The sequence below is a fragment of the Heloderma suspectum genome, chromosome 2, assembly GCF_057233095.1.
Source record: "Heloderma suspectum isolate Gila_16-S chromosome 2, 16-S_ref, whole genome shotgun sequence".
Lineage (NCBI taxonomy): Eukaryota > Metazoa > Chordata > Lepidosauria > Squamata > Helodermatidae > Heloderma > Heloderma suspectum.
This window is the reverse complement of record NC_139459.1, coordinates 285874328-285892495: the sequence shown is the minus strand read 5'-3', so window position 1 is coordinate 285892495 and position 18168 is coordinate 285874328. Positions and strand designations below refer to the sequence as shown.

The window sequence follows — 18168 nt, the reverse complement described above, 5'->3', positions numbered from 1 at the left end:
TACTTCAGCAAGCCCGGGGCAGGGGGGGGGGGCGCAGAGAGAAGAGGAACCTGGAGCAAAGAAGAGAGCAATGTATGGTCACAGATTGCAGCCACCTCCTAGGACTGGCCTCTGAACCAAGTACCAGCACAAAAGCACAATTGGCAACACCCTTGGGGCTCAATCCCAGACTTGCCCCTGGCATAGAAAGGCCTGCTGCTCCTCCCGCGGCTGCACATATGGCAACCTTGCTAAAATATTTATTAAGAAAATAGTAAAATACTCAGTTAATAAACAATTAATAAAAAATTGCAGGCATGACAAAAATAAAACCAAAAAGCTGTTAAACATCAAATGGAGCAGCATCATGGTATCAATTACAGCCAGGGAAAGCTTGCGTGTAAACAGGATCATTTTCAGGAGGTGTTTAAAACTCACCACATTTTCTGCAAAATGCAAGACAAAAGAACAAACTGAGCGGGCGCTAGCAAGAGCCAATCCTGTATGCTACAAGGAAAGTGTACATCTAAGCTGGGAAGAAATTCTTTTTGTCCCGCAGCATATGAGGAAAAACCATGTTGTGACATGAATGGGAGAGTAGCCATGACTTCGGTCTGGCAAAGGAGTGGGGAGGAGACACTAGCTGGGTATAGGAGGGGGGACGTGTGAAATGTTTGGGCAATCTTAACATTCATCCCACATCACTTTTGAGTCTCAATCATCTTTTTGCCAGTAACGTGCTGTATAATGTTCATTATTCATTCAGACAATATTGAGATAGCTCCTGAGCAAGCATCAACAAGAGGACATGATTTCCCATCATGTGTTTATGAAATAAACAAACAAAGGATGAGAGATAGGGGCAGAGGGGGATTGTCCCTAGTCTTTGCTGGCACAGAAAGGGGAGGGCCTCACCACACTTCTTAATTGCAATCACATGTGATTGTAAACCCCTTCATGGATCACTGCCTTGTTGTGGCGATTGCAAAGTCAAACCTTTATTTTCCAGCAAAAGGTCAGAGGTATATTATTTCTTTGCTGGCACTGATATACACACACATAATCAAATGCAATTATTCTCCCACTTAACTGGGGCAAGTGGGATCAGCCCTGTGTTATGATATATGCTATAGTTTCCACAACACTTGGGAATACACAGGCACAATCTGTTGGGGGGAGGCATTTCCAGGCTGGCCTTCTGGAACATGTAATGTGTGAGCGTGTGTCCTGATCTATCTAGAATACAATATCCTGGCCTATTTAATCCAGGTCGGCTATCCCTGAATTAAAAGACTAACACAGTTTATGTGGATAGCAGCAGGCAGATCTCTTCCCCGTTCTCTTTAAAAACAAATTCCAGGATCTTCTGGCTCAGGGATAGCCAGCTTCTGTATCTTATGGGGCCACTCTTATTGTCCAGGGGTTGGTTATATTTCGTATATCTTTCTGTAAAACCAGGCAGTCTGCTCAATAAGTCTTTCAGTAAGTAGCAGCCAGGTGATTATATACCAATCCCAAAGAGACCAAGAATGGAATGTGTTCCTTCCAACTAAATTGGCAGAGGATTGGGCTGCAGAAGTCAGAATTTAAGCATCAAAATGAAAGCCTACTTTACACTTCGAAAGCCTACTTTGCTTTTTCTTTGCTTATAAATACTTAGCATTGCCTTCAAAAGCAAGCCAAGGTCAAGTGCTCTCAAAAACAAGTACTTAGCTGTCTGCGACGTACTTAGCCAACGCTTTCAGAACACCAAAAACGTAGGAGACCCACCTTGCCTTGCCCCCTTTGCCCTCACAGAAGCTCTTGAACTTTCATAGCTGTGTTGACAAGCAGAAGTTCAGTGGGTGCAGCGTTTCCCCCATCGCTGATGTCTCCATGGTGGGCAAAATTTCCCCTCTTTGATGTCTGCCCGTCTCATGGCCATTAAAGGCACACAGGACCAACCAGGAAAAGAAAGGAACAAGGCAGCCAGGCATTCCAGCATCAGGCACAGAATGTCTATGGGAAACAGAGATGCTGATGCAAGGGGCAGGGAGACCTGACTGCACGCGCCCCAGGACTGGCAATCACATTCCTTTGTCTCTGGCCCTCCCACAAAGGAGATGGAGGTTACTGATGATACATTTCTGGCACATTTACAGCAATTAGGCTGATCCTACATACATTTTGCTGCCTACACAGTAAATTCTGCATTCCTTCCTTTGCTCCAACCTGTCCCTCGTACATTCCTCGGACAAAAAACTTGTATGCCTTTCAATATGCTGGTTATTGCAAAGGTTATTGACATTAGCACACTGACCTTTATTTGGCGATTGTCTACATTAGTACTGTGAGAAGGGTGTCTACCATTTGTACAGTGATCTTTAGGGATTGATTACTGATACCAGCTGAGGTTGATTCATACTGCACACACCCAGTGTGCTTAGTGTGTGCACACACTGGTGCTTGCAGTCGTGAACACAATACAGTGCTATGGAGAGAAGTTAATCTCCAAAGATTTAAGAATACAGAACAGGTATGTGCTCAGGAGCCACAACAGGCCCTAGCTCCCTGACGCATGATCATCATGAATCCCCAAGCTACTTGGAGACATGCGCTGCCTCTTCCCAAATGTTTACCAGCACATATACTGGCAGATCTGCAGCAAATATGATTGAGTGTATTGACATTTTAACAAGAAAATGAATGCCCACATGGGAAAAGCACACATTTTCTTGCACATTGGATTCTGTCCAATGCTTTTTCCAACACAGGTACATGGACTGGAGAACTCGTGTATCCACACCAGATAACAAGCCACTGTACTGCACGTCATAGGTTATAAGATACATCCTTGTTTTCATGGGGAGAGGAATTGGTTTGCCCAAAAAAAGTAATGGCTGAATTGAGCACTCATAAAGACACATTACAGAAATGCTATTTGTTTAATGCTAAACTGGTGTCATGAGAATGTGGGCTGAATCTGAGTTGAGCTGGAATCCTAGCAAAGGGGTTATGTAGTCGCTTCGCCATGCAAACATCTTGCTCCTTAACCCACATTTCCTATGCTTTTACCTGGCAGTTTTGTACTGGTGTAGACATGTGAGCTGAGTCGTGCACCTGTAGCCACAGCTAATTAGCTAGCTCTTTGTGATGAGCAATTCAGTAGAGAGCAATTCAGAATGGAACAGCTTGTGCATGAACTAGAATGGAATCCAGCTCCTAGTCCCATCATAGGCATGGCAGCTCTGGTTTTCTATCAGATCTAGACTTTAAATGGGCATCAGTTCTCAGAGCATATGCAGGTTTATCTGAACAAAGTAAAACTCCGTCTCTTCTAACTTCTGAATTTACTGTACCTCTTATAAAATGCACAGAGTTTATCCACCACATAGCAGAACACATGAAGATTTCCCAGAAGAGGAGGAGTGGGAATAAAAAAAACTCTCAAGTTTCATCCATTATTAAGTACACTTGAGTCAAGTAGTACATTTCTCTGGAATAGACTGCCTCTTCATGACCTTGCAATATTTTAAAAACTTTTCTTAAAACACCTATAAACTGGTAGTCACCAAATTGTTCTCAACCTCAAGTCTATGTGATGGTGACCAGCTCATCTATACAACAAATAACATGTTTTGTGTGTTCTCCTGGGCAGCTGTGGAACAATAAAGAAACACAGCTTGAGTCCTCTGCTTACTTTATTACACCCTCTTGGGCCAGAACCAACTGTGAAGGCAGAGATCTACATTAGCAGCACTCCTGAGTGAGCCAATAAACTGAGCAGTGATGAGGTTTGGGAGATGAGCTGTGAGAAACAAATGGAGCAAAATCTTCCATCGGTGCTTTAAATTAGGCACCTTACCTCAAAGAGGCAACGTGGGGATTTTCAGAATTCAGCACACTCTTTGTCTCCACCATTTAGGAGCAGCAGCCACATAAATGAACCTTCCACAAGCTTAGACTTCCCTCCATGCGTGAAGGAAATACGTTGTTAAACCTGCACATGAAACCTAGTTGTCCATGAGTCACAGCCTAATGGAAAGCAGATAGCACAGTCATCCTTGTAAGGCAATCCTCACCTTTGAGACTCCAGCCATGTAGAAGGCCAGCACCACTTATTTTTATATTAGTTATTCCAAAGCCAGATATTTCAGAAGCAAAGAGCTTTTCCGTGAACATTCAGCTCTTCCAAATTCATGAATATTCTCACAAAAGGCTGGTAAAATAGCAGTGCTTGAGAATATTCCTTCCTCAAATAGCTGCCTTTAGGACCCCATTCATAGTGGGCTTTCTCCTGAGCAGTAAAACCAACTAGCTTGGACCGGAGACCACTTTAGCAACCTCGCTAGCATCTGAATATTCAAAGATTCTCTGGTCCTTCATGGCTGTATTTATACCAAGGGTTGCATTTAACTTCCTCTTCGTGCCCACAGAACCATTACCACCAGTGGAGTGGGACTTCTGCATCCTCTCCTCCCCCCTGCAGCCCTCCACACATCCTCCAAATCTCCAGTGGGTCCCCCAACCCTCTGGAGGGTCCCCCAATCATTCAGAGTAGATTTGGAGGACACATGGAGGGGCTGCAATGAGGAAGTCCCATTCCACCAGTGGCATCCATTCTGCGGGCATAACGAGGAAGCTGGACCTGACCTCTGCTCAGGCTGATGAGCGATTTTTGCCACTCTTAGTTGCAGGATGCACCCTGAAGGCAAAGGAGAAACACCCTCCACTATTACAGTTGGATGTAAAAGATGTTCAAAGCAGTTTTCAGGCAAGAAGGTGGCGTCACCAACTGTTACTGGCCTGCATTGGTTACTTTACAAGGATTCTGCCACCAAGTTAATGTGATACCTGAAAGTACCTTTAGCTATATCTGTATAAGAATAGCTTTGTCGAGTGACAGACATCCAGAAAAGCCTCAGAAGCCACCTATAAACTCACCACATGGCAGCTGCAACTCTGTGGAGAGCTATAGCTCCATGGCATCTGGCCATGTGGCAAGATGAATTCTACCATGTCTATGCAACATTTCTCATCAGTCACTAACACAAGTAAAATCCACCACACTGGTCTGGTTCGCATGATCACCACAGCTTAAACAAGCCATGGAGTGTGCTGGGCACCATTTCCCTAATTATCCACCTACACTTGGCTTGTTGTGCCCTCCGAACCTAGGCCGGACCATGGCTTGTTTGAGGGGGAAACGATCCATGGCCTGTTGTTGGGATTATTTGAGGGTTGTTTCACCCTCTAACAAGTTCGGACGACACAACAAGCCACGCCCAGGCAGGTAATTAAGCAAATGGCACTCAGCTTGAGCTGCAGCTTAAACAAGCCAGGGTGGTTTAAGCCGCAGTCACCGTGCAAACCTGGTCATCATCTAACTGGATACTATAGATGACTGGCTACCAGTTGCTCGGGAACACAAATGGGAGGATGCTATCACACTCAAGTCCTACTTGGGGGTTTCCCACAGGCATCTGCCTGGCCACTGTCGGAACATAATCCTGGACTAGATGGACCCTTGGTCTGATCCAGCAGAGCTCTTCTCACGTTCTCCAAGAGGTTGCAGGCTCTGCACAGTGAACTTTTACAATGGCCATTATAGTGTCCATAGCTGTCTCAATCTGCTAAATTAATATGCAGAACAGATTGCTTTAAAAATACTTTATTTTTATTTTTTTTTAGAAAATACAGCATTCAGTACAGTGTGCCCTGCCTCCCCCACAGTCTCCAAATCCACATCATCATCCAGCCCAATCAGGAACGTGCATCTCCCAGTCTCTCCAAACCAGGTGCTCATGTAAGATTTGGGGCACTGTTCGTGTGAATAAGGCAATGGTAGCTTCCAGCTTCCTTGTCGCTGAGCCAAGTTAAACTCAATAACAGGCGTGAAGAACTCGTATATGTTTTACCATCTTGACAATTAGCCCTGTCTTTCTGACACAACAGCTAAGAACCTGCAGTCTGCTACAGCTTTGTCTGTGCAAAACCCATCACAGCTTCCACCGAGCATGTACAAGAATCTCCTGCTGTTCTTCAATATGACCAAGGTCTCAGTTCTATAATAAACATGTGGCTCTCACAAGGCCACTTCTGGGCTGCTATAAAATTGCCTGGTCTTCCAGATAAAACCAAAATTTTTCTAGATCAAAATCATCACCGTGGATGTCGGTGGATGTTGCCTTGTAATGTGCCTTGTGATGCTGCCTTGGCCTAATACGCCAATTTAAAACATCGGCAAAGGCTTCTCGCTAGCGGTTTGGCTCCACTGGAGAAATTGTGATGTCAGTGGGGCAAACAGTCATCCATTCTGATTCAAGCTAACAAGTTCAGGGAACGTTTTAGGATGGGGAGACATTTCCACAGGCAGAGATGAATGGAGACCCCCCATTTGACATGCAGGCTCTCCCATGCTGTGAGTAGCATCCCTCTCTGGTTTTGTGAAATGTTTCCAATTCTTGGCCAACTGTGTTTTCCACAGTGGGGCTAAAGGCAGCAAAAAGGAGGTTTCTACTGTGCAGCCTGGATGGATACTAGGGAAGCGTGGGGTGGGGTGCATTGTTATTTATGGAGCTCTAAGAAAACTGTGATATTCCTACATGGCTATATTTTAAAGGTCTTCTAGATACCTCTGAAATGTGGCTGATCTGCTATGAAAGAAGAGATTCTCCAAATAATAATCCTTTCCAAGGGCAATTTGCACAATGGGGCAGCCATAGACACCAGCCAAGGATACGGGTGGGGAGAGGGGGTTGGTAGCTGGAGAAACGGTGGCTCTATCTTGAGACGTGGCCATTAGTGTTTGGTTGCTGAAGAGGAGAGGATGAGACAAGAAGGGCAGTCCTGAGATGCAGGCTACTGATTCTCTCTTTCCTTCATGGAAGTTCTGATAGGTCCTTCATTTGCAATTGATCATGCATTTGAGGGTACCCACTGGACCATCACAATTACATGGTAATATTCTGCATTAATATAGCAAACAAACTGATTCAGACCAATCGGGTGGAGTCCAAATACTATCATAAGGCTGAAACAAAGCTATGACTTGGCTGCTCTATTGACCAATTCCCTTCAGATGTGGTCATCTGTGGATTCATTCATGTGAGGGAAACCCTCTAAATAACGATATCAGAGAACATGTGAACAGTTCCCAGACACACTTTAAACCGAATAACATGCTTCACCTTTGGAAAGGCTGGGGGTCCGAAAGAAGTGTGACCTCTGGGTCATGGTGATCACAGTTACAGCTTCGGAATGGCAAACGCTTCTCTGGTGTCCCTTCTCTCGGGCCTGTACTGCATGCTCTTAAAAACAGGTAGACTTGAGGGCATGGAATGACAGAGGCACCAGTCTGCATTATCTCAAAACAAAATGCCCCCTCCTCCCCCAAAAACCCTTGTGCTGATTTACTGTGTCTCACAGTGGCAGTGAGATAGCCCACAAAGGATGGCAACAGCCAGCCGCACATGAAACAACTAACTTAGAACACAGGCTTCCCCCACAGAACTGTTGCCTCAATGCTATCAGGGGGTGGTGAAAAGCGGGCAGGTGGGAGAGGGATAAATCAAATAATTCAGAGTGTAGAGTTGTCAACAATGATGGTGCTATATGAACAGGAGCTGGAGGAGAGGGGTGATTGAATGTGACACAGATGATTTAGGGGCCCAAATCCAGACATTAACTTTTCCAGGGAAAAGTGCCATTCTACTGTTGCACTCTTTGTATGAGGCTTGACAACTTGGGGTTTGGTCATAGGAAAAAAAATAAAACAGGAGAAGATGTTATTATCCCTGTTTGATCTTGGATCCTGCTGGCTGAACAGGTCGTGCTGGGTTAGGGCCAAATTTTGAACCTAATCAATATCCCCTTACTGCTATATAATGAAAGCAAGAACTGCCCATTTCTAAAGCATTGCAGAAAAAGTTCTCAATGTTAGAGAAGAGACTGTTCCAAATCTTCCCAATAAAGCTTTCAAGATGGCAAAAATATGAGCACATGGTCTCAAAAGGGAATGGAGGGAGAGCTAGTATCCAGACTTCTTCTCTGAAATGGTGGTTTGAATTTTAAACAACAACCAAAAATAGATACTTGAAATTGCTCTAGTGCTTTGAACTTGGAGAAACCTGCCCTTCCTTTTTTGAATTGCAAACCATGTCCCAGCTGCTTCCACCCTGGGAATGAGCGAGCTAGAGCAAATCCAGGCTCTTTCCTTTACAACCGTTGCAACATTCTTTCTTTGCTGCTTCAATTATCTGGCTCTTCTGCAGACTTCAAAAGAGTACACTTTTATTTTTTAAAAAAGGAGGGAGGGGCAGGGAAGAAATCAAAATTCAAAACCATCAAGCTAACACCATGCGTTGGCTATGTAAAACAAGGCTTATCGTTTCAGGGTAGGGTTTTTTGTTTGCTTTTTCACATGAGATACAAAACAGACCACTAAGAAGCACCCCAGGGGTCAGAAGGAGAATTTTAATCATGCACATCAAATTCAGTGACCCCATGGAATGGACACATCTACTACAATGATTTTCAGAAGTCCCCAATCTGGGTCACATCCATGGCTTGAGCCTTTTGTGAGTTGGGTCAGTGCCTACGTCTCCTCTTGCCTTCAGAGCAGATCGACAAGGCTTCTCCAAGCCCCCCCCCCCCCCGGCAATTCAGCTGCCCTTCCGCTGCGATCTGCTCCAGTCACCTCTGCACATGGGCAACATTCTCATGCCATCAGCTGTTCCTTCCTTCCACCTGGTTTACATGGATCTACAACCATCACGCTTGGTAAACAACATCTATCACAGGGAATGAACGAGCCTACAGGGAAAAGTACATGCCATGAAGAGCACAACCCAATCAGTGTTCAGCGGCCTGTGAAAGTGGCAGTGTCCCCTTGGACTGGCAAAGCTGCATTATGCCACCAAGGAGCCGCATGACTGTGCATGGTAACCTGCAGCTGTGTGTGAGGCAAAGCAGCACTGGAATATGACATGGGATGCAATCGCTGGGTGTACTGTTGCTGCAGTTGTCCTGGAGGAGGACCAGCACCTGAGCAAACCTAGCACTGGGCCAAGCCCAGCAAAGCCCAACTGGATGCACCATTTGGAACCATCCAGCTTGAGAAAGGGCAGCTCAGGAACGAACCTCACTATCTCAGTAAGTCAGAGCAAGATCTCAGGAAGTCACTGCAGCATTAGGCCAGAAGCCAGAGCAGGGTGTGGATGCTGGTGTGGCAAAGCATAGCAGAGCTATACATGGAGGTGACACGAAAAATGCTGCAGCCTTGAACTTGGCAAGTCAAAGAGCTGCCAACAGGAACTGGACAGGGATTACACTTCCCAGTCTCTAATCGCCCCTGTCTTCTCTTCTCATGTGGCTGTAACATCAGGCAGTGAGCCATCAAAGCAAGGCCAGGAGGCAGCAGTGGCGGGTGGGACGGGGGGACGATCACACATGACAATGGAATTAGCCAAAGGGTCTCCATTGCATAGCTTTATAAAATCACAAAGGGGACAGTGATATAACTCCTTTTAGAAATCCAGGCCACACCTATGGATTTGTGATGGAAATTCCCTCTTTTGCCATAAGCAAGGCTACATGGTAAGGCCTGGAACGGGACAAAATCCATAGATGAAATGAGAGCTGGTTTCAGGAGCCCTGCCTCCACTTTAGCAAGCAGCTTTTCTTCATCCAAATCACACAACTCTGCCTTCTGAGAAAACCCCACCAACCTCTAGCACTTCCCCGCTGAAATCCACAGGCTTAAGCTAAACAAAAGTGGGGAGAGGAGGAGAGACCCTGCTGCAATGTTAATCCCTGGAACATACCCATAAGCCTCAAGTGAGTACTGCGTCAACTCCTAGGCAAACAAGCTGCTTTGGTAAGGGAATTGCATTAATGGTATGGAAATTCCAAGGACTACTGATACAATTGTGGGGGGGGGGGGGAGGAGACACACAAAAGGGTAGCAAGAGCCCCCAAGAGAGAAAGGGTACTTGGGGTTAATTTTTTTTTTTTTTTTGCCATTGCAGGGGCATGGGTGGGGTCTACATTTTGCATGTAAGCAGCTCCCTCGGTCAAGCGGTGAACAAAAGGCTTTGAGTGGTGCAGATTCCAAGTAAACCAGGTCACAACATGAAGCAGTAACAGGAGCACCCCTGTTAAAAAGTTATTCCAAACTAGAACAATTAGGCTTCCCCCCCTCCCCTCCCAGGATTTATACAACAACAGCGCAAAGAGGAAGAGAAAACACTCCGAGGTCCCCTCTCCCTTTCTGCCCCCAGATCTCTCCCTCCCCCTTCCCCTAATGAAACCAGGTGGATGTGACTTTGAAAGAAGATGTGGAGGGAAAGGCTCCGGAGCTCAGTGGACAGGCTCAGATGCAGAGAGGCGGATTTGGTTGGAGCTGCAATTCTGGAGGCCGGCAGGCGCACACAGCCCCTTTCCGGAGCCGTCCTCCTGTCCACCAGGGCTTAACTGTCGTCACCATTTTCGCCTGGTCCTTTGATAAGTCGCTTCTGTCCTCTTTTCCCCACAGGCCCCTTGGGCTTGGCAAAGGCCTGCTTGAAGGCATGCTGCTTGGGGTGGACCTCGTCGTACAGGAACTCCGCTGTCAGCTCAGCTCCATCATCAATTTCAATCTGACACAATGGAAAACGGAAATGCAGTTCTCAGTTTTGGCCACTGAGACGTCCAAATCTCAACTGAGGCAGGCACTTTCCCTGTGATGGCACATACCTGTAAGCTCCCCCCCCCCCGTTTTCCAAAAAGCATTCCCCCCCCCACACACACACACACGCTGTGCAGCACTACTTCCAAGCAGGTGTCCTATCCTGTCTCCAGGATCTGGGCATGATAGCTCCTCGTTAAGAGATGAGTCCCTTAAAGTCTGCTAGCTTTTCCTTGTTTCTTAGGTTGTCCATACTGTTTTGAAACTGCCCTTGGCCAAGATTCCACCACTGCTTTGGGGGCACTGATGGTAGGTTTCTGGCAAGACCTAACCATCAGGACACCAACCCTGGAATGATTCTTGCTCCAGCTCAGTTATTGGCTCCCGAGTAAGATCCTCTCGAGGAACCTTCACCTCCCATCCCATCTGTTCTTCACACCATTCAGGACTTTTAGCGTCCAGCCCAAAGGAACAGGGCTTCCTTCTTCGAAGTGACAAGGGGCCACAGCTTACCTTCTTTGCAATCTCTAGGCAGAAATCTTGCTCCACAGAGTCAAGCAGTCGGCTCTTGCAGCTAGAATACAGCATGCGCTCCTTGATGCTACATTTGTAGCCAGGCATGGAGTAGATAAACACTGCGAGGGAGAGGAAGGAGGGTCAGATGTCCCTGGGCCCCAGAAAGATTAATGCCACGAACCTATGGAGAGTGGTTGCCACGCGTGCCACAAGAGTGTCACAGAACAGAGGACATGTATTCTAGAGAGTGGAGAACACAAAGCCTGGGCCAAACTTTTGCAATTTATTATTATTATTTATGACATTTCTATACTGCCCCATAGCCAAAGCTCTCTTGGCAGTTTACAAAAGTTGAAAACATTAAAAATGCAATATGCAAAATTTAAAAACATAAAAAACACAGACAGTATACACAGAGACAATATATATCTAAAAACAACTTTGAGCAATCAGCCGATCCATAAAACAAATCCAGGATCAATTAAAACTTATCACATGCTGCCAAATGCCTGGGAAAAGAGAGAAGTCTTGACCCGGTGCTGAAAAGATAACAATGTTGGCACCAGGCAGGCCGCATTGGGGAGGTCATTCCACAGTTGGGGGGCCACTACCAAGAAGGCCCTCTCCCTTGTTGGTGTCTTCTGAGCCTCCCTCAGAGGAGGCACCCAGAAGCAGACCTTAGATGTTGAGTGTAGTGTATGGGTATGTTTCAGCCAGGAGAGGCACTCCATCAGATACTGAGGTCCTGAGCCATGTAAGGCTTTATAGGTTAAAACCAGAACCCTGAATTGGGCTTGGAAACATATAGGCAGCCAATGCAGGCGGGTCAGAGTCAGTCTTAGATGTTTGGCTTTTTGTTCATGTACTGCATGGTTCTGAGGGTACTAGTTTTGGTTATGTCCCAGAATCCTTTGCACATGGTTAAGGCACTAAAGCAACGGCTTATGAGCCTTCTCCCAGTGCTGAAGGAACTGTATAAGTAAATATGTATCAACCGAAAGGAATTAAAAGGTACAGTCTCATGATCCCCATATTTATGGATAAGAGAACCTGAGCAGGTGGGAACCATTTTGTACCTTCAAGAGAATAAATCCCACTGCCCATCCCACAGGGCCATGGGCACACTCACAATGTTTGTCAAGGCTAGGGATGGGGGAGACATCAGTTTGGTTTGCATTTTAGTACAAACTGAGTTAATTTTGACTTCCTGAACTAATATGAGAACTAGAATACAATTATCCTTCCATCATTTTCAAACTTCAGTTCTCCGTATGAATTTGCATACATTAGGAGAAATGCATATGTATTTTCATGTAGATTTTTGTACACCAGATGTGTGGAACTTTTTCTAGCCCAAGTGCCAAATTCCAATTTGGGAAAGATTTTGGGGACCACACTCCATTTGTGGGCTGGGCCAAAGACAGACTGGGTAGGGCCAAATGTGATCTAGCTAATTTAAAGCTTACTGAGAAGTAAGCAGGACAAACCTCAAAAGTAAGCACGAATGATTCACTCACTTTCAGCAGCCTCCCAGCACTTTCAAATAGCATCCCAAATACTAAGCCTCTGCATGTCTACTCACAAGTAAGTAGGGCATGCCTCTGCATGTCTATTTAGAAATAAACTGGACAAGGCTCTGTAGGGCAAACCTCAGAAGTAAGCAGGTCTGGATCACTCAGGAGCTTCCTCCTCAAGTCTCATCCCCTCTCCTGGCTGGGAAAGCTTTTATCTCCAATCAGCAGAAAGGGAGCCTTTTCAGCGCTTAGCTGCTTATTGGAGATAAGAGTGTTTCCCTGTTGGGAGAGGGAATGGAGACTGGGAAAGAAGGTGGCGAGCCAGATGAGGAATTCCTTCGGGCCACATCTGGAGGCTCCCCCTACCTGTTGTATGCATTTCTCCTATATTAGGATACATTAGGAGAAATGAATACAAAAACGTATATGCATTTTCATGCAGACTTTTAACCAAAAAAATTGCAAACAGATGCAGAAACAGGACAGAAAGAACTTGTGCTTCAAAAAGTCTGAGAGTTGTAGAAACAGAAAAAGACAGATTTGTCCATTCCTAGTAAAGTGCAGAGGGAAATTCTCGCCTGATTCTGTTTTTTAAAAAGAAGAAGTATATTTGCCCAGAGCTTACCCACTGACTCCAGATAATCTCCCTCGTGGGAGTGCTTATACAGAAAGAAGTGATAACGGGCAGAATCCTGTGGAATTCTCTTAGGCAGGTCTGCTATCTCCGTGGCATGTGTGTGGACCAAGTCTATGGTCTCTCGCTCCAGGTCCAGCTTCTGTTGAAACAAGGCAAGAGGACATACCTCAGAATAACATTTAGACTGGGATAAACTGCAGGGACACCAAAGAGCCCGGCCTTGTGCAAGCTGGACTTGTGCAGAAATGCAGGAGGCTTCTGAAGACCAAGCTGAAAAGCCTAGAAGCGGCTCCTTACCAGCTGGATGTAATTGATTTTCTTCTGTTTTAGTAACTGGATGGCCTGCTGTGCTTCCAGCTGCAAAGGAAAAGCCAGTCCCTGGAGCGTCTGGTGTTTGCTTTCTACGCTGATTTCAGTCTTGACCTGGCAATAGAAGAAGAAGGGAAAAAAACAGACGACGATGAAACCAAGGAAATAGAACAGGAATGAAGGTGAGAGAGATGGAGGTGACCGCAAAACACAATCCATGCTGTTGGTAATCAGGGCACTCACAAGCTTACGAACCTTTGAAGGAAAGAGCCTGTCGCAAAAGGCTGGTCTTACAGACAAGTAGGGACGTACTGATTATGGAAAAGCCACTCTGTCTGAATTTCATGGATTGTCAGGTGCCTTTTGTTCCATCGTATATTCTCAGACAGATTCAAATTTTTTTCGTTTGCGGAAAAATACGCAAATAATTCCGCAAGAGGGTTCGCAACCATTTACATAATTTACCTTGGTATGTAACATTCAGCGCATTGTCCCGATTCCATTCCACTTTTCCCTGTGTATATTTACCAGTCTCAGCAGAAACTTGCATATTTGCCCACGAATAAATATGTGTACATTCGAGAAAGTAAAAAAAAAAAGATCCAACAGTTCACGGACTCCACGTGGCCTGAGGAGGTCGGTCCGCAGATTCCACAGGTCTTAGAAATTCTTAGAAATCTGAGCTCAGATTGGCCTGTCTCGAATTTCCCCAGCATCCCTACAGACAAGCGCCCTTGTAGGCAGACCAAGGAAAAAAGGCTTCAAGCGGGCTCCAACTGAGGGCCAAGAGACACATTACATCCAGCTGCAGGTTCCTTCCCTCAGAGTTTCTTTAAAAACTGAAAAGCAGCCCTGGAGGCTGTCAGCAGAAGCAGGGACAGGGCTTATTCCTTTCCCTCCTCCCATTTGCCCAGACGAGGCTTTTGTTATGCAATCACACTGCTTCGTTCACAGAATCTTATGGAGGGGTGGGGTGGGGTGGGGTGGGGGGGTCCAGTCCAGACCACGTTACCTTCCACTTGTAACCCTCTTGTGCTTTCTCACTTTTTTTTCTTACTGGAAAAAATCCATTACGGAATAAAAAATGGAATAGCTGCATAACGCCTTTTGAAGGTTAGTGAAAGGCTCCCTTCATCCGGAAGCACCCCAAGCTGGTTTTTCACTTTCCCCAGAAGCTGGGACTGCAGCACCTGTGGCTACTGCCTGATCACAGTGCTGGAAGAAGGGCCTAGGGAAGAGTCCAGGGCCTAGGGTATTCTCTTGCACCAGCAGAGAAGTCCAGTGCCTGACTCTCAAGGCTGATGCAGCTGTACAATAAACGCCGATGTGGCCATGGGCCTCATGCTCTGAAAGCAAATAGAAGGAGATGATTCTGGACAGGACTTACTTTTTTTGTCTTTACAGCTTTGCCTATTGAACGGAATAGAAATGTAATAAATAAATAACTAAATAACTGTAAAGAATTTTAGCTGTAAAGAAAAAGCATGTCATTTTTTCTTTTGGGTTTTTTTTTTTTTGGTCAAGCACACTCTGCATATTCCGTATGCAAGTATCAGTTAAAAACAAAATTGTGCATTTTTTCTGATCTTTACCCACCCCCCTACCCCCCTACACACACACACACCCTACCTTTGTACATTTCCTTTGTTTTTAAAGCACAGGAGTTTATCGGGGGTGATATTTATAAGGGAGGGGAGAGCTTTCTCTGCCTACTTATAAAATTGGTTAACTGATGCAGTAAAATGTGTATTATCTTTTAAAAATTAATAAAATATATTTGTTAAAATGCTAAATCATCCAGCTAATTCTGGCAACATTGGTTTGCTAACTGAAACAGACTGGATGGTCTATGTTAACTAAAAAAAAAAAAAAATTAAAATGAAATTTTGTTCCTGAAATGGCTAATAGTAGAAAAACAGCCTTAGAAGGTTCTACACAGTATCATCAGGGGGGAAATCACTAACTTTTAGTTTCATGCTTTATAGACGAGCAAGAAATAGCTTACACGCTTCATTGAGTAACTGCCAATATATCACTTTCATTCTTGGTAACAGAGCAAGTTGCCAGAGTCTACTTTTCACCAAGTGACAGAAATATTACTTTCCACTGTATGAAAAATTTGCATTTTTGTTTCTTGTTTTAGTTATCAGAAGTAATTTCAGTTTCACTTAGGTTTTATGCACTCCAGACATCCGAAGTATTCCTGATTAGCTATTAAGTGTTGCTTCTCTGTATTGTTCATCAAATCCTAGGTCCATCTAGTTATAGTTTGAAACATTTAAGTAACAGGATAAAGAGCTAGTATATAAAAGAATATATGATTGACACAATTAGAAAGACTGAGAAATGGAATATCTGAAAACAATATTATGTAAAATATATTACATTGTATTATTCATTACAGATAAGCTACAGAGGAAATACTACCAGACAATTTGTGGAAAAATAGATTTTATTTATATCTCACTGGAGTACTAATTTTCATGATAAAGTCCAATTTTAAACATTATTTCCATTTTTGTAGGAATATACTAGATTATTGTGATAATATTTTGTTATTGATTAAATATAGAATTATTAAGCATAGAGAAGAACAAGTCTGACTGAGGAAGAATCTGCATGGCTTCTGCAATGGGAAGCCCTACCTCTCCAACCTTTTGGAGTTCTTTGAGAATTTCAACAAGCATGTGGATAAGGGTGATCTGGTAGATACATTCTGACAAAGTCCCTCATCAAAGACTCCTGAGGGGACTATCCTATGCATGCTAGACAGAAATAAGTCCTACACCTCCCAGTATCCCCTAGCCAGCCATGTTGGCTGGGGAATGCTGGGAGTTGTAGGACTTTTTTCTGTCTAAACATGCATACGATTTTGCCCTCGGGGGGATACGGTAAAGATTTAGAAATATATGTATGGCATGGAGAAGATGACTAGAGAGAATATTTTTTCTCCCTCTTCATACTAGGAGTCATCCAGTGAAATTGATTGACAATAACTGAAACTGAAGCAGTGATTGTGGCTGCTAGTTCAGCACTGGGAGTGTTGGCCCAATCCTAAGCAGCATATGCACAGGAAGTATAGATCTTGCCAATAAAAAATAAATTTTAGTCTTGTCACAAAAGAGCATTATGAAGTGATTCAACACACCATAAAATGTAGCTCAGGAGGCATATCAAGCAACTAAAGATCAATGCCAAACCTAGATTTGACATTAAATGTGCGATTGCATTTAATGTGGCTATTTTTTTCTTTTTCTAACAACCACTGGGGGGTTGGGGCAATAAAGAACAGGACCATGTAGGGAGAGGAATTTAACTCTTTGTCCCTGCCACAATCCTGATAATTCCCCCTATTTGGCCAACAGAAGCGTCCCTCCAGCATTAACAACAGTTTTGGGGTAGGGGCATTTTCATTGGGACTGTGACAGAAGGTTAATCCTTCCTCCTCATGTGCCATGGTTGCAATTTTGGTGCTCTCATGACTGTTATTTATAGGGGGTGGGGCGAGGAGATAGACACGTTGAATGCAATCACTCATTTAACTTCACTTCTAGTTTGGCCCTGATTTCTAACCAAACCAAGGTGCTTTCTTGCAATCCTTTGAAAATGCTTTGAAAGCCAAAGTTTTGTCTGTAGCAGGCCCACGGTTCAAATGCGGATCACAAGGATTTAAAATGGCAACCAGAAGACAACACAAAAATCAACTTGGACCAGAATCTCCAGGAATGGTCTCACTCACACATTATGCAGCAATTTAGTGGGCTGAACTCTGGCCCACGGTGTAGGGAATCTTTCTCCAATCTCAAATACATGAATCTTTATGATACAATGGCATTAAGTATCAGCTCCCAACTGACATTTATCAGCATGAACAAAAAATGTGACAGGCTTCCAGATCCTTTAGCTGCATTCTAAGAATTTCCCTGATGTTCATCAAGTTCAAAAATAAATTCTCCCTATCATGTTTGTTGAGATACTATACATTTCTGAATTCCTGTGGTAAGCATTTTAAATATACTACTGGTCCAACAAGTAATCTCTACATGCCATATTTATCACTGTAGTGTTTAAGCTATTATACTATTGGTTAGAAGGAAAATTCTAGAGAAGAAGCTGTGGAAAATGGAGAGAAACTGCTTTCAGTCAATGAAGGTTTCTAACGTCCATCCTGATTGAGCAGTATTCTAACAAACAACCCATTCACCAGTCCACCAAATTCAGTCTAAAAGGAAGGCAGGGAATCAGGTTTTTTCTAGTAGAAATTCACATCACCCATTAGATAACTTATCCTTTGTATTTCTCTCAAGGCAGTTTAGAAAATAGTACCCACGTTCACTTGGTTAGCATAACAGAAACTGAACTCTGGTTTGTTGGAATTTTTGTTGTGGTTGTTTCTTTTCTTTGGTTGAGAGAATACCAAGAAGGATGTGACCAAATTGGCAATCAAGAGAAAGAATCCCCCAGAGGGAGCAGTAAGCAAAATGCAGGCGACAGAGCCTACCTCCTCAAGGTGAGGGTACTGAATCACTGATGGGCAGCAGCAACAGCCCACTACTATCTGCCATGTA

General features: G+C 44.4%; 1 protein-coding gene across 1 annotated transcript in view; it reads right to left on the bottom strand.

The window, feature by feature from the left end:
- Positions 1-8419: 8419 nt before the first annotated feature.
- TWF2 (twinfilin actin binding protein 2) overlaps positions 8420-18168 on the bottom strand; it is a 77239-nt gene continuing 67490 nt past the window's right edge. Inside the window, exons 6-9 of the mRNA XM_084839710.1 lie at positions 13589-13714; positions 13280-13430; positions 11138-11259; positions 8420-10595 (exon numbers count right to left, since the gene is read on the bottom strand). Coding sequence (XP_084695836.1) covers positions 10428-10595; positions 11138-11259; positions 13280-13430; positions 13589-13714 — 567 coding nt within the window. The 3' untranslated portion in view covers positions 8420-10427. The remainder of the gene's footprint in view (positions 10596-11137; positions 11260-13279; positions 13431-13588; positions 13715-18168) is intronic.